The sequence below is a fragment of the Eriocheir sinensis genome, chromosome 17, assembly GCF_024679095.1.
Source record: "Eriocheir sinensis breed Jianghai 21 chromosome 17, ASM2467909v1, whole genome shotgun sequence".
Lineage (NCBI taxonomy): Eukaryota > Metazoa > Arthropoda > Malacostraca > Decapoda > Varunidae > Eriocheir > Eriocheir sinensis.
Window position 1 is genome coordinate 8,428,326 of NC_066525.1, and position 15,624 is coordinate 8,443,949.

Here is a 15,624-nt window from a genome sequence, read left to right on the forward strand (position 1 = left end):
TTGATTGCCTAATAAACAAGATTATATCTATTGCAAAACATTTGTTTAAGGACAAAAGTATCCTCTCAATATTTATAGGAAAAAAAATAAATAAAAGGAGAACTATAAGAAATACCTCAAAAATTTTGGTATTATGGCTTCCTTCTTTTCTTACAAGCATAATATATGCATATATATCAACCTTTTTATAACCGTTGCAACACCTATAATGTTTAAATTGATATAAATTTAATAAAAATCGTGAAAAAATCGACTGTCCAAATCATTACGACTATAAAAAAACAAATGTGTGGTCACACTCCTTTTCCAGCACCATGCCTCGGTGGGTGATTGTGTTTTACGGCAATACCTTCGCCGTGCATCGCTGCGTCACCGAAATAATTTACATTTCGCTTTTTTTTTGAAGTGAGAGCTTACGATACACCCTGAAAATATTACATACGAGATGCAAAAATACATAAAATCGGACTCGAAAAGAACAGCTCTGAGGGCGTGGTTGTCCCTTTGTGGGCCAAGGCAACAATTAATTAAAGTTTTGCACATTCACACAAAATCTCGCTGCACTCACTCCCATACACTTTACAGTAATTAAGTGACATGGCCGGACCATCCCACTGTCCGAATCATCACCGCTCTCCCCTAACCACGTACTTCATCACGGAGACACGTACAGCATAAAAAAAAAAAAAAAAAAACGCGAATAAAAGACCCTACGAGCTGAGATCTCTCAGTTCAGGTATTAATTTTCTCTAGACGCGATGGTCTGTATGCACGAAAGGCAGACTCCACCCACGGTAAAGAGAATGCCCCTTCTCTTTACCTTGACTTCACCTATCTCGCAGATTTGGATTTCGCACAACATCGCCATTTCGTAGAAAATGGCAGTGTTTATACCCAGGGCCCCTTGCTGACATATTGCACCCTCAACCTCAACCATAACATTGATCAACCTAAAACGAAAATGTGACATTTACTTAGCGAACTACTGTAAAGTGCGTAAGAGGGAATGGGTTGCTGCGGCATAGGCGTGTCATGAGGAGGGCGGGAGACAGACACTGCGACACAGGTACTATAGTGAGGAAAGATAAATAGTGTAAAGCCATGGAAAAACAGAGTGTGCTATTAATAAGCAAGAGGAGGAGGCCTTACGAAGCGATACAAGTTAAAGAAAGAAGAAGCAAGCAGCCGCGGGAACATAGGCTGGGTGCTAGTCTATAATAGGGAGCCACATGAAAACAGTATTAATTCAAAGCTGGAAACGGACAGAAAAAATAATTAAAGCACACAAAGGAAGGAAGATCAAAGTGGAAAGACCTACTAAGTGATACAAAGCCGCAGAGGTCTACAGAAGAAGAAGAAGAAGGAGGAGGAGGAGCTCTCCGTGCTGAACTGAGCCTAAAGAAGAAGAAGAAGCTCGGTGTTGGGGTGTTGAGCCTAAATGCCCAAGGCTGAATTTTCTTTTATCTACACTGTGTCGGGGCTGCCATTCCCTCCACGCTATTCACCAGACCATAAGCATCGTGGGTGACAGGGGGCCACCACCAAGAATCCTATCATAGTAAGCAAAGCGGTGTAGTGTTCCCCGTGGCCTGCCTACTGCGGTGTGCCTTGGGCCTGGCAACGTGCTTCACACACCACCACTAACACGGCCTCAGGGAAATCATCTATACTCTTTTCAGGACTTCTCTATGAAAATTTGGTAGTGCTAAGCGTCTTACTTCGATTCTTACTACTGTTGTGATTGTCATTCAGCTCAGTGGGTCAGGTCAGGTAATGTTAACTAGCACATGATTTCGTTGAGGCTGCTTGCGGTGCTGGGGGCAATATTTTGGAAAATTAGGACTCCATCATATGGCGGGCGAGCAGACGAATTACTGTACGAGTTCTTAGGACATGAAATGGGAAAAAAGCACCTTCCATGTGAGAGAGGTAGAGATTCTATAATGCTATCAGAGCTATATGTCTTAGCCATCTTGGTCTGCTGGATCCTTTGACATTTTTGTAGATCAGTTATGAACTTTTATGTCTAATTATATGAATATTGGCATGTCTTGACTGTGACATTAAAAAAAATTAAAAAAAATAAGGAAATTGTTGCTTATAACCTTTTTTGGGATAGCCCCACTGACCTAGAAACCTATCAAAATTATTATTGGGACTTGACCAAGTTAATCAATCATGTAGTCCCACAAGGCATGTCAGTTCAGCTTTGTGTGACTAGGCCTATACAGAGGCAGGGGAGATAAATGTCTCTGCTGACAATTCACTAGGATTGGCCTAGAAAAATTCATGATTATGGAGATTTCCACATGGATTTGTGGATTTTCTAATCATATATTCATGAAGCATACAATGAAGTTACAATCACAGTGGGTGGTTTGACAGTGCTTAATTAAGGGGTTGGGTGAAGGGCAGGAAAACACAAAGTTTAGCCGGTACTAGTATAGTATGCAGTCTACCGCGGTGTGTGCTAGTATAGTATGCAGTCTACCGCGGTGTGTGCTAGTATAGTATGCGGTCTACCGCGGTGTCAAACATTATAGCATGCGGTCTACCTTATTTACTAGTATAGTATGCGGTCTACCAGGGTTATCTAACATTATAGCGTACAATTTACCTTATCTCCAATAAATTTCTATATCTAAATAGCTTGCTTCGTCAATCTGAATGGGGTTATGGTTTGTTCCAACCATCTTCCCTTGTCATTCATGAGAAACAATGGCTCCACACACCTTGCGGCACATATTGTACCAGTCAGTTATTGTATTTTTAGATTTTCCTGTTAGAGTCACTGCTGTGGTCATGGGTATATCCATGACAAAGAAAAATATTAGTTCTAAAATCTCACTGAGGCTCAGCTTGCAGTTTAATTTGTTGTTTATGTCCGTATAATGGAAAAATTGGTTTCCTTTACGAAGTGAACGTGAAGTTTGACACCCCTTTCAAGGACAACGAAGTACAAGCCTGAATTGCCCACCTCTGTCACACTTTCGTTTTTCATGCATGACAGCACCGCGTCGATGGCAGGGATCTGCTTCTTGTTGTGTATCCAGCAGATTGTTATCTTGTAAAAATGCGACTGCTGTTTCCTCTGTCAAGATGACACGTCTATAAAAATCTTTCAGCAACATTTCAATGTAGGGTATCCAGCTGATGTTAACAGTTTGAGGCCAAGGAGTATTTTGATTTGGGTCCTTGGGAGCTCCATTTGCTTCCTTTTATGTGGACAGGTGGGGTTAGGTGAGGTAAACCGCAAGTGGACAGGTGAGGTGAGGTGAGGTAGACTGCAGGTGGATGGCACGAGAGGTGATGTGAGGTCACGGTTGAACTCATACCGTGGTAGCCCGCATACTATACATACTAGCACCGTTTAGCTAATCAATTCAAACATGACCTTACCCAACTTAAACTTGACAAATACTTAGCCATAACCAAACTTCCTAAGTAACCTATAACTGGAATCTATCCTAACATTAATCTGAACTAAATCTAATCCCAGTCTAACCTAACCACCTGTGACCAGTCAGAGCAACCTAACCTTAACCTGAATACTTATTCCAAACCTGTCCCTGCATAATGACAACCTAACAAATTAATTTGAATTTTAGAACAACTACCAAACATGAAATAAAGCAGTAATCAAAATAAATCAAGTCTAAACTGAACATAAATAACCTAATACCCTATGTCTAATGCTAAAGTAAAAGTGCCCTAACTTTCATATTATTAATGGTACCTATTAGGAAAGACTGTCTGTAACGATATGATAACAAACTATATGCCTATTTTTATTTCTTGTTAGTATAGGAAGCTACCCATCAGTGTCATTAATTCTTAATTATTTTCTCAGGTTTCTTTCATTGTTTTGTTAACGGGGGACCCGCGGTGATTTGTAATGAAAAATGGATGAAGGATTTATCCAACTCAAATGGAATACTCATCAGTTGGCTCTCCTGAACACACTCAGCACCCTACGAGATAAGGTTTGCAGTACCTACCAACATATTTTCATTTAGCTTTGTATTTACCTTGTTGTGAAGTAGATTTTTATTTTTTTTTTTTTATTTTTTATACGTTGCTGCTTATTGCGCCGGTAGGCATCTTCCCGGTGGGGCCTGATGGTCGGCTCAAGGCTTCTTCCAGGTGGGGCCTGATGGTCGCCCCAGCCCGTTCTGGCGCAGGCGAGTGTTTTATAGTGGCGCCATCTTGCATTGGCTCATGCTGCCCCCCGGAACTCGTTCTTGATTCGCTTGGACGGCTTCCTCTAGAGTCCGGGTTGATGGGTGGTCTTTAGGACAGCATGTGGGTAGTTTTAAGCCACTTGGCGGTGACCGAAAAATCCGAGGTGGTAGCGTGGGGATTCGAACCCGCGTCGTCCATCACGCGGTGAATGTGGGCCCAGTACGCTACCAGTTCGGCCACCGGTTCATAGGCACACCTAACATCACCAAATGTGGGGTACAAACTTGGCAAAGGGACTATTTTTTGGGGGGCCATTGGAGGTAATGGGCTAAAGAGTAGCCTATCCGGATATTTTGTTTTTATTTATTAATGATCCATGAGTCGAAAATGGAATACCTGTGCCAGCTGTGGTCCCAACACAAAATGTTCGATATCAAACGACTGGAACAGACTCAAAGGGTCTTCACAAGGAGCTGAACTCAATGAAAAATCTGAGTTACTGGGACAGGCTCAAGACTTCAACTCTACTCCCTCCAAAGACAAAAAGAGAGATACTACATAATTTACACTTGGAAGAAAATCCTGGAGAAGCAAGTGCCAAACCCATCACTGCACACTGAAGGAGGGATTATGGGCCAGACACCCCCCTGATTTGGCCGCACCTGCTACAGAATATCCATTGAAGCAGTCAGTCAACGTCTTAGGTCCATACATGCCGCCAGCTTTACCAACGAGGGACCAAGACTATTCAACTGCCTGCCCAGGGACATCAGGGACACTACTAACTGCATTACTGCTTACTGTATTTTCATGAAAAACACATAGTAAATGATTAAAGGGCTTCAGTTTTAACACCCTCCTCACTTGTATGACAAGCTGGCAGCATCAGTATATATATGCCATAATGCACCATAAAGATTAACTAGAAAAATGTAGCTGGATGTATCTTGCATGTTTATCTATGTAGAAGCTGCCTGACTATGTTATGTGCATGTTCTGCTAAGGAATGTCATTTAGAAGTGAAAACCATTCTGTCACATATTTCCTCATTGCAGCAAGTGTACACAGATGTAACACTGTCATGTGGGGATCAGTTTTATCCTGCCCATCGTTTGGTGCTATCTGCCTGCAGTACCTTCTTTGCAAGAACCCTTGAAGTTGCCAACTGCAGGTCCCCTATGCTGCTACTGCATGGAATTGAACAATCTACCCTGGAACAGCTGTTGATGTTTATGTATGATGGACAGGTATGTTTTATTTCACCAAAGTTAGTGTAAGGAACATCCTCTTTTTATTCAGTGAGAAGACGAAGAAAATAACATGAAAAAAGTGTAGGTGATGAACAAAGGGTTTTTAAAAGGGAGGGGTTTTGTGGACCAAATATTTGCACTGAAAATGCTAGTTGTAAAGTACCTAGGGAAGGATAGGAAGCTGTTTGCTTCTTTCATGGACCTATGGTTTTTATTGGCATGAGTCTACTATACTTCTATCTGACTTCTTTATCTCTTTCATCAAATAACTTAAATCAAGCATATTACCTACATTTTTTTTTCCTTTTAGGTCACCATTTCAAGAAATGACTTGGCAAATTTAGTGAAAGCTGCCCAGTGGCTTGGAGTAAAAGGGTTAGATACAACCCAGGACAAACTCAGAACAAATGATTCTGCAAGTGAACACATAGATTCCACACAGGTCTTGGAAAGTTGGAAGAATTATCTATCTTCTTTTAATAATACCAATTTACAGCCAGAGAGCCTTGAAAATGGATTCAAATTATTCAAGAATATAACCAGCATACTGCAAAGAGATGAAGATTCTTCTGGTCAGAGCTCTAAGTCAGAGAATCAATCATCAGAACAGTCAAATCAAGAGGCCAACACACAAGATATTCCTGATTCAGACAGGATAGGTTCTGCAGACATTTCTGCCCATGATAATTTCATGAACAGCAGTTTTACTGCCCAGGAGTCAGAAGATAGCAGCAGTAGTTATTCCTTCAAGGGATGGAATAATGATGAAACTCTTCAAAATTGTGATTTAAAAAGTCCTAATTTTACAACACATGATGAAGCTATTGAAACTACAGAAGGTTTTTCAAACTCTGCAGATGAATCCACAGAAGTCAATGCTAGTAAGGTAAGGATCATAACTCTTTGATCATGAAAAAGTATTAAGTATTATTTTTGGGGGGAATAATGGGTGCAGGTGGTAATGATGGTAAGGATGCATAAAGAAACCATCATACTTGACTTTACAGTTAAATGCTATACTAAATATATTTGGTAACTAATATGTTTTGGAAAAAAACTGAGTATACATTCTCTTTTTACAGAGTCTATGGCATTTTAATTGTCTGTTTTCAATTGTGTTCAGAAGACTGCTTTAGCCATGTGAAATTTGAGACGTTTTATTAGTTCCTTATTTTAGGTTTGCATGTTTTGTCATGCTAAACAGAACATTTGTGTTTCTAATCATACATTATATACATTATATATACCTAGGGAAGATAAACTGGGGTAACCAGGATGTCACCCCAGCCCAGTGTCCCAGGTTAATGGATTCTTACCCATCACATGTTCAAGGGCTCATGTTTCGGGGATGAGCGTATGCTCCCATTACACACACACACACACACACACACACACACACACACACACACACACACATATCCCGATAGCTCAGTTGGTTAAAGCTCTGCACTGCCAGGCTTCAAGGCCTGGCAGGCGGAGGTCCGGACCCTGCTTTCCCTCTGGCAAGGAGTGGTTACTGTTCCCCCTTGAGCAAAGGGGATGGGATGTGTGGTGTGTGAGGTCCCAGCAGTACCCAGAGATAGACTATAACGAGCCTTGCTCTGGTCAGCAGAGTACAGTACCCTCTCGAGCACCATACCGAAGGTATGGCACTAAACTCGAGGTATTGAAATCCATGTAAAAGCGCTTATTGGTTCCGACCCGTGGAAAATAATGACTTTTTCCGACTTTACTCCCTTGTTATCTCAAAATACGTACCTTGTTAATAGGAAGAAAATAGGAAGTAAGAACAGTTCATTTTTATGCCACAGTTGAAGGCGGCTGCCTTACAATTGGCTGGCAGTTCTGAATACACGCTTGTGATCCACGTGGTGTCATCTGCTAAAGTAAGGGCGGTCGCTCGTGGTCACCCGTGGGACAGTTGGACAAACCTATATTTTTCTGGTAGTTTTCTGTGTGTTATGAAATAATCTGCAAACTCTTTCTGTTAAAAATCATGAAATCACTAATATCATGATTGACTTTTCAATGCGTATTGAATGTAAACCGCTGCCGCTGCCGCAAAATAGCTCGCAGAAAGGTTCAACTTGTTTACTGTTTCCATATTTCCCTCACAGCTCACAAAGATCACAAGCAGACAGACTAGAACAAAACCAGGCAAATTAATACTTTTAATGCTGTGTATTCTCACAACACGCATGCGTGGTGGACAGCAGAATGACTAATTTCATCGGGGAGATATTTCTCGCAACACTGGCCAGTGTAGTGGACCTTCTTCTTCTTTTGACCTGTAACGCTTTGTATCGCTTCTTAGGTCCTCCTTCTCCACACTTTTATACTTCACAACATGCACTTAGGGCCGCTTTCACTGTCATTTTGTTTGCTTTGATCGTTACCAATGGCTGCGATCGCCGCTATAGTATTTCCATGTGAAACTGGCCGATCGGGTAGTGGCGGCTGCGGGGTTAGCCTAGCCCCGCACTTACCACACACTCTCAATATCTCTCGCTTTGTCTGCAGCCGCCACTACCCCATCGGCCAGTTTCACGTGAAATACTAAGTGGCGATCGCTGCCATTGGTAACGATCAAAACAAACAAAGTGACTGTGAAAGCGGCCCTTAGTTACTTAACGGTGCGCACTTATACACTTCACCCTGAACTTATGTGTTTTTCTGTCCTTTTCTTTCCCTGATTTTGCTTTTCTATGCCCTTTTGCAATTTTTCACTATTACTTTTCACCGTCGCTGCCATTCATTACAGGTCAAAAGAAGAAGAAGAAGAAGAGGAAAACAACACCAGGAGATCTACAATTTTCATAGACTTGATAAAAAGTTTTTTGGACTGTGGTTCCACAGCACGGGGTGCTCTCTTATCTTGTTAATCAAGTAGTAAACAAAGCAGCTCTGCCAGTCCATTTTATGAATCTCTTTGTGGGCCATCTTCCACTGCTCCTCACTCCTCAGCCACTGCCGTCGTCTGGTTGTTTACATGCAGCCATTCGGTACCCACGTACCCACGCTCATACTCACAACTGTTTTCCATTCATAAGGACAACCAACAACTAGCTCCCGGTTGGGCATACAGGCAACCGCGGTTGCCCATAGCCCCAATGGTTGGACACCACCTTTTAAGGCAGCACACATGACGCCGACAGTAGGTAGACGTGACCCGTACATGTCAAAGCAACGCAAAACTCGTGGCGGTAATGCGCAAAAGTCGTGATGGTAAGAATTTAGGACTAAGCGCTAAACTCGAGGATCGCAAAACTCGGATAGCGCGAAACTCTAGAGGGTACTGTAATTGCTGACAATGACGAGTTTAGCTTGTAATTAGGCTGTGGATGAATTACTCACACACACACACATACACACACACACCTGAAATATATGAATGGAGTAAAACATAGTAAATTGGATTTAATGTAGAAGAAATTACATGTTCTTGAAATGTGGAAAAATGAAATGACGTGCAAGACATTATTGTGATGATTGAGGAGACTGAAGCAACAGCATGTGCAGTGCCTGGCTTCAGGAAAGTAGAAGCTGATGACATTAACAAGTTGATTAGTCATAGTCATTTAACAGTTGATAAAATGATTGAGGAAGAGGTGTACAAGGAAGATGATGATGTTCACGAGGAAAGTGAAGATGTCACAACTGGAGCGTCAACAACTCGACAGTTAACAAGGATGCTGAACTTTATAACCATTCTAAGAGAACGGCTGCAAGAATATGGTAGAAGCAGTGAAGTAAAGGAAGGCTTTTCTGCCTATGCACAACATGTTCTCTCACTACAGTTCTATTTGTCATGCCTGATTAGCACTCCATCATCTTTTTTTTTTTTTTTTTTTTTTTTTTTTTTTTTTTTAAAGCTAGGGAACCAGCTCAAGGGCAACAAAAAATAAAGTTTAGAAAAAAAGCTTGCTAATCACTGTTCCTATAAAAGTGAAGAATGGCCAAAATTTCAATTTCAGGTGGAGAGGTGTCTTGATACGCTTTTCTTTAAAGAGTTCAAGTCGTAGGCAGGAGGAAATACAGACGAAGGAAGGCTGTTCCAGAGTTTACCAGTGTAAGGGATGAAAGAGTGAAGATGCTGTTAACTCATGCATAAGGGGTTTGGACAGTATAGGGATGAGATAGAGTAGAAAGTTGAGTGCAGTGGGGCCGCAGGAAGGGGCGAGGCATGCAGTTAGCAAGTTCAGAAGAGCAGTCATCATGAAAATATTGATAGAAGATAGAAAGAGATTCAACACGGCAGCGTAATTTAAGAGGTAGAATGCTGTCAGTATGAGGAGGGGAGTTGATGAGATGGAGAGCCTTTTACTCTGTCCAAGAGAGCTGTGTGAGTGGAGCTTCCCCGCACATGGGATGATGCTCCATATGAGGGCAGACAAGGCCCCTGTATATGGATAACATCTGTGAGGAGGGGAAAAAATGGCGGAGATGATACAAAACGCCCAACCTCGAGGAAGCTGATCTAGTAAGAGAGGAGATATGGAGTTTCCAGTTGAGATTTTGAGTTAAGGATAGACCGAAGATGCTTCGTGTTGAAGAAGGTGACAGCTGAGTATTGTTGAAGAATAGGGGATAGGTGTTTGGAAGATTGTGTCCAGTGGATAGGTGGAGAAATTATGTTTTTGAGGCTTCGAAGGACACTAGGTTACAAGTTTCTCCACTTGCAACAGACACAGCATTGGGAAGGCTTACTATGGTGATGAAGATGTAGAGGACATAGGCTTACTAGAAGAAGGTGATTTTGAAGGGTTTGTAGCTGAAATTCCACCTCATAGCGAGTGAGAAAATAAACTGTAACGAACTAGATGTTTCCCCCTCCTCATCCCAGCAGTGCCAGAGCAGCTGTGCAAGCACAGTGTTGAAGATGAAAACGTAAAGGACTTACTCTTACTAGTAGAAATTGGTGATTTTTAAGGATTTGAAGCTGAAATTGCAGCTCTTAGTGAATGCAGAGATAAACAGGGAGGAGCTAGGAGATGTTTCCCCCTCCTTATCCCAATGACACTTGAGCCAGAGGAATTATGGTTTGGGCACAGAACCAGTTAGACATTTCAACATGTAAATTAATGACACCATTTCGGCGATTTGATTTTGGCGAGACTTTTACAGTACCAATTACTCGCCAAAATGGAGATCCAACATCAAAATCCAAAGTAATGGTAATATAAACCTTGTAAAAGACCTCATGTCTGTTTTTATACTGTTTTTACCAGTAATCTAATGAGGGTTATCTCAAGATTACTAACTATCTGTTAATAGTAAATTGTTTTATGTTCTGAGAAAACATTTGTACTTCCAGGAAAACAGTGCTGAAGAGAACAAGAGAACCCTGAGGTGTAAACACTGCAGAAGGTCTTTCAAGATACGTAAAGACCTTGCGTTGCATCTTCGTACTCATCATGGTCATGCTCAAAACTATTGCTTCTCCTGCCGCTATCAGTTTAACACTAAGAAAGAATTTAATACTCATATAAAAATACATAAGGCAGAAAAAATACATCCTTGTAGCATGTGTGAATTTGTCAGTCATAGCTTCTATGGCCTTAAGAAACATCTTGCTGTGCATCAGAGCACTTCCTCAAAGTCAGGTGTAGTAATTCCCAAAGTAGAGCTCTTAGATGTATCAAAAGAAAACTCTGAAGATCCTCCAAGTTCAAACTCCAGATCAAAAAGACCTGCTTGTTCCACTTGTATGGTGGTATTTCGAAATGAATTTTACCTTCAAAGACATAAGGATAGAGGCTGTAAAGGAATACCTAAAAGTAAAAAGGGTTACCATTGTCCCATGTGTATGTATATAGGCAGTAGGCTGCGAAGTGTGGAGGACCACTTGGCTGGTCACACTGGTGATTACCGCTTCCGCTGCTCCTACTGCCCTTACCAATGCAGTAGAAATAATCTCCTTAAAGAACATATGAGTAAGAGACATCCAGAATTTATTTAAAAGTAGCAAAAGATTTTTGTTACAAATAATATATGTTTGTGTTGTCTAACTTACAGCATTCAATATGCGCATGCTGGGTTATGGAAAGTACAAAACAAAAATTGAGGCAAAAAAAAATGATGTCAAGATGGACATAAATGCACATAATCTTAGGACAAGAAGTATCACTGCAAGCCCCAATGTAGATGTCAAAGAAACAAAATTTAGTGTTTTTAACTGCATAGCCATTTTTTTAAGAAAATGTATATTTAATCATGTGACCTGTAGCACCTTATAACTCTCCATGTCGTTTATTTATAACCAGCTGGAAGTCAGATGCCTGGAAAGCACTTCCAGTGATTCATATTTTTTAATTTTCTTTGGTATCATACCTAAAAAATTTATCGATCTTTTTGATTCCAAATAATTCTTTGCAGTCCCATAAGACTTTCCAGCATCATACATATTATGTACCAGAGAATAGTTAAGTTGAAGGCATATCACAATTAGTTTCATTATTCAGTATGTTATTAAATACTTTTTCTTTAAAAACAGTCCAAATAGTATGTTTTTGATTTTTTTGTGATTCATATTCATTAGCTGGTATCATAAGCACAGTGGTACCATAACAGAGTTGATCAGTAGTCAATCTAGCTCCAGTTTTCTGAGCAGCCAGGTGCTGCATGTTGCCATTATCATGAATTAGCTATGTTCAGTAATAGAAAATTAATTTGCATTGCCTTTAGTTCTGTAACCTGATTCTTGAAGAAAAGATTAAAATTTGTGTGTCCCTTAGTATTCCCTTAGGTTTTTCCTCTTTTCTTCCCACTGATCAGCAAAACTCCTTTGAAAGTTTTACACAGACAGTATAGAGCTCCGTAGTCCAGTGGTTAGGATGTTCGCCTCACAACTGAGAGGTCCAGGGTTCGATTCCAGGTCAGAGAATAAATGGGTGGGCAGTCTATTTTAATTCATACCCTCTGTCCACCCCAACCCAGCAGTGAATGAGTAACAGACTGGGGTTGTATCCTACCTCCTGGGTGTGCCTTGTATTTTGACTTTAATTACTGCCACATGTTACTGAAACGCTGTAAGGGGTATCAGCTTATTTGAAATGTTTTTTAATTAGGGTTCAAGTTTAAAACCTCTTCCATAAGTCAGTTTTATTGCATCTTCTATTTCCATTCTTTGTTCTCAAGAAGAGTGTTTTACAATATCCTGCCATTTGTGTAGGTACTCTTTATTTGCTTTTCCTTCAGCCATTCTTGCATATATTCTGTGCACATTAAATATACCTTATATAATAGTCTTAGTTTACTTTAAATATAATACTAAAAAAATCTTTTGTAATAGTTATTACCTGATGTACCTCATTTGATCCACCCACTTTGCAAAGAGAAACCATTTAATTTAATTTTCTCATTTTAAGTGAATAATGTATAACCAGCAATGTACCCCTTAGTCATTTCTTACTGTCAGGATAAGTACCTGGTAAAATATTTTAATTTAATTTTTTTCTGGTAGAAGGGTAACTTGGCTAAACTCAGGTTACATGAGAGTATCAGACATGTTATGACAATAGTGCCATATGATACAGATGAAAATGTCCATGTCCATGGATATGTTATTGGGCAAAATAAAGTTACCTCATACATTAATTATAATCCTCGCAACTTGTTTCCTTCGTGCTATTTTATAAGCTTTCATTTTGTTCTAGTAAAACAGATTTCCTGTAAAATGTCCTCTTCATAAACATTTGACTGGGCTCCTTTCTTATGTCTTGTTAAGCATACTGTTGGTGTTTGGTAATATATAGTGTAAATGATACCAGTGAACCAACTCACTTGCTATATTAGGATAGGCAGAATTCAGATGTTCATTGCCTTATTCATCATGTACAATGAGTACAGTGATTTACACAGTGAACATATTAACAAAACATTTTAATTCAAAACCTGTACATTTCACCCATAGAAGTTGCTGCATTAGCTGAGATAGATAATAAAAGTGATGTCTTTGTACATTAAAACACTAATAATCTGTAATTTGAAGGAGTGAGACTATTTTTATTAAACTTTAATTAACTGACAAATAATGGAATATTAGTCTTCATACCTGCCTCAAGCTTGATAAATGCATTTGTTGCATTAGATCATATATTGGTAATTAAAGAATATATGGAGAGTTAGGCAGCGTTCCCACTATTCCGTTTTCGCGGATCTGTCGACCGTCGGTGACGTCATCAACGGAACCTGGGCCCCGCGCGGAGCCCATCCAGAGATGAACTCAAGTTAACTTTTGGGTCAGTAACAGCAGTGGTGGCGCCAGTCCAGTGATGTTGAATATTCTACATATCATGAAAATATGAAACAGAAGTACTTGGCTACAAAATGACATATACAATAAGTTGTTGTGGTTAATGCTGTCCATATGTTTGTCAACAAATGATGAGAGATGGACTGAAGGAGTGGATCATCCTTGACGGGCGGCCACTGTTTTGCTGAAGTCATTTTGACGTCATTAACGTTGACGGATCCGTCAACATGGAATAGTGGGAACCCCGCCTTACAGGGGGAGGCCACCAGTGCAAGGATTAATAGCGGATGAGTTGTGGAGGTACATAATTGGTAGGCAAGGGTATAACTTGGAGAGCAGGGTGAGCATCATGGATCAGAGAACATACAAAGGTTGGTATTCCACTGAATTAAAATAAGGAATAGACTAGGGAAGGTCATATCACATACATACAGCCAAAGAGGAGTGGCAACAGGAGTTGCAGAAGTTGGGTCAGATAGTGAACCAGGTGAAGAGACTTCAATTATATATTTTTTTTAGTTAAAGATGGCATACATTAAAGTTAAAGTGGAAAATGTTGGGGAAAGATTATCCTGCAATGTCATTGTAATGACTGAAGTTTATGAGGATGACTGTGACATCACAACATGGCGCCCAAAATGTCTTGGATATTGCTGCTTACGACCTTGGGCAGTGAAATACAACAATTTTCTGGTGTTAACTGTCCCAAATAGGTTTGAATATCCCGCCCCAGCGCGGTGCTCGTCAGCTGTTAGGGGTCAGTATCTTGCGGGTTCCCCACGATCCCTTTGCACATGTTGTAGGGCCTGGCTGGGCTTCCTGTCACTCATAAACGCATTAGGCTCTTATAATGAATTGCTTGCCACGGAATGTTGCCACAGCGTGAACTGTCCTAATTAGGGGTACGCAAGCTCAACAAACAACCAAACAAAATACAAACATTACTCCACATAGCATACGACGTACAGTTATGAAGTAGGCTTTTAAAGTTGTAATATTCTTATACATTTAAGTAATTGCTCGTTCGAAAAAATTCATCTTTTTCGAATCTATTGTGGACGAAAATACTTCTGCTAAAAAAACAAGGCTGCCCCAGAAGGTGTGGTGTGGGTCCTCACTTGACTGTTTTGCCAGGCAGGGACGGACACGACGGGTTGCCAATAAAGGATAACATTTACCCTGTTCAGCTGATTCCTGGCTGTGACAAAGACCCTTGACACATGAAATGGAGCCATGAGCAATCGTTATTCCATGAAAGGTTAGTATTGATGCAAATTATACACGTAACGGACCAGTGACCAACCCGCATTTGCAACGCGCAATAAATGTAGTTAACTAATCGGTGCTTCGGGTGCTGCTTAGCTTAGTAACAGAGTGCTGTCCCTAGGTCACCCATGGCACCTTCACCAGCAGATGATATACATATGCTGAGGCAGTAATGGAAGTAAATGATACAATAGGGGGAACTGAAGTAATTGTTTTGTCTTAACATTTTGGTGTGCAAGATTATTGTCGTTTGGAAAATTACAATACTTTCGTAGCAGTCATTTATGAAGTGGGGGGCTAATACCCTGTGCGACCCTCGAACAACCAGTGACCATCAAGAGACTGGTTGTAGGCATGCTGAGAAGATATACCAGAAAAGAAAGAGGAAAATAAGGATTCCCATGGGAGTCATTTATGGCATTGAAATTATCCAACCCTCCTGCCTAATGTAAACTACCAAGAGATGGTAACCAATCACATCTAAATTACTACTTCCAAAACCAAAGAAAATAATCTGGCCATTGTAGAGAATTACTTTATGCCTCCAAAAGACTATATTTAGCCTCCGTATTGTAGTTCATTTACAGAATTCACATCCCTTATTAGTCGTAATTTAAAAGCGGAACTTCAAAAATATCAGTTATGAAGTTTGGGGGTCGAGGCTCCTTCTCT

The 15,624-nt window shown here is 40.5% G+C and overlaps 2 protein-coding genes across 9 annotated transcripts in view; both read left to right on the top strand.

Annotated features, from left to right (window-relative positions):
* The first annotated feature begins 785 nt into the window (after positions 1-785).
* LOC126999905 (zinc finger and BTB domain-containing protein 24-like) lies at positions 786-13,459 on the top strand. Of its 4 annotated transcripts, none has more exons than XM_050863049.1 (5): positions 793-1,558; positions 3,851-3,983; positions 5,238-5,429; positions 5,743-6,318; positions 8,194-10,740. In XM_050863049.1, the coding sequence occupies exons 2-5, from the start codon at positions 3,903-3,905 to the stop codon at positions 8,320-8,322; spliced, it is 978 nt and encodes a 325-aa protein (XP_050719006.1). In that variant the 5' UTR covers positions 793-1,558; positions 3,851-3,902; the 3' UTR covers positions 8,323-10,740. The 4 variants fall into 4 exon arrangements, with proteins under 4 accessions (XP_050719005.1, XP_050719006.1, XP_050719003.1 ...); XM_050863046.1 differs by lacking the exon at positions 8,194-10,740 and adding an exon at positions 10,747-13,459 and having other exon boundaries at positions 797-1,558; XM_050863047.1 differs by lacking the exons at positions 793-1,558; positions 8,194-10,740 and adding exons at positions 1,584-1,699; positions 10,747-13,459.
* A 1,318-nt stretch (positions 13,460-14,777) lies between these two features.
* LOC126999906 (TBC1 domain family member 1-like) overlaps positions 14,778-15,624 on the top strand; it is a 33,211-nt gene continuing 32,364 nt past the window's right edge. For 4 of the 5 annotated variants that reach the window (XR_007753656.1, XM_050863050.1, XM_050863053.1 and 1 more), the window contains exon 1: positions 14,778-14,944. The gene's annotated coding sequence lies outside the window, so the exon portion shown is untranslated. Of the gene's footprint in view, positions 14,945-14,985; positions 15,131-15,624 lie in introns of those variants that run through there. The other variant, XM_050863052.1, reaches the window with a different exon arrangement.

Excerpts from the sequence above, each read along its gene's own strand:
- LOC126999905 (XM_050863046.1), top strand. The coding sequence starts at position 3,903 with ATGGATGAAGGATTTATCCAACTCAAATGGAATACTCATCAGTTGGCT. Across the intron at positions 3,984-5,237 it reads TCAGCACCCTACGAGATAAG|CAAGTGTACACAGATGTAAC; the intron begins GTTTGCAGTACC and ends TCCTCATTGCAG. Across the intron at positions 6,319-10,746 it reads CAGAAGTCAATGCTAGTAAG|GAAAACAGTGCTGAAGAGAA; the intron begins GTAAGGATCATA and ends TTGTACTTCCAG.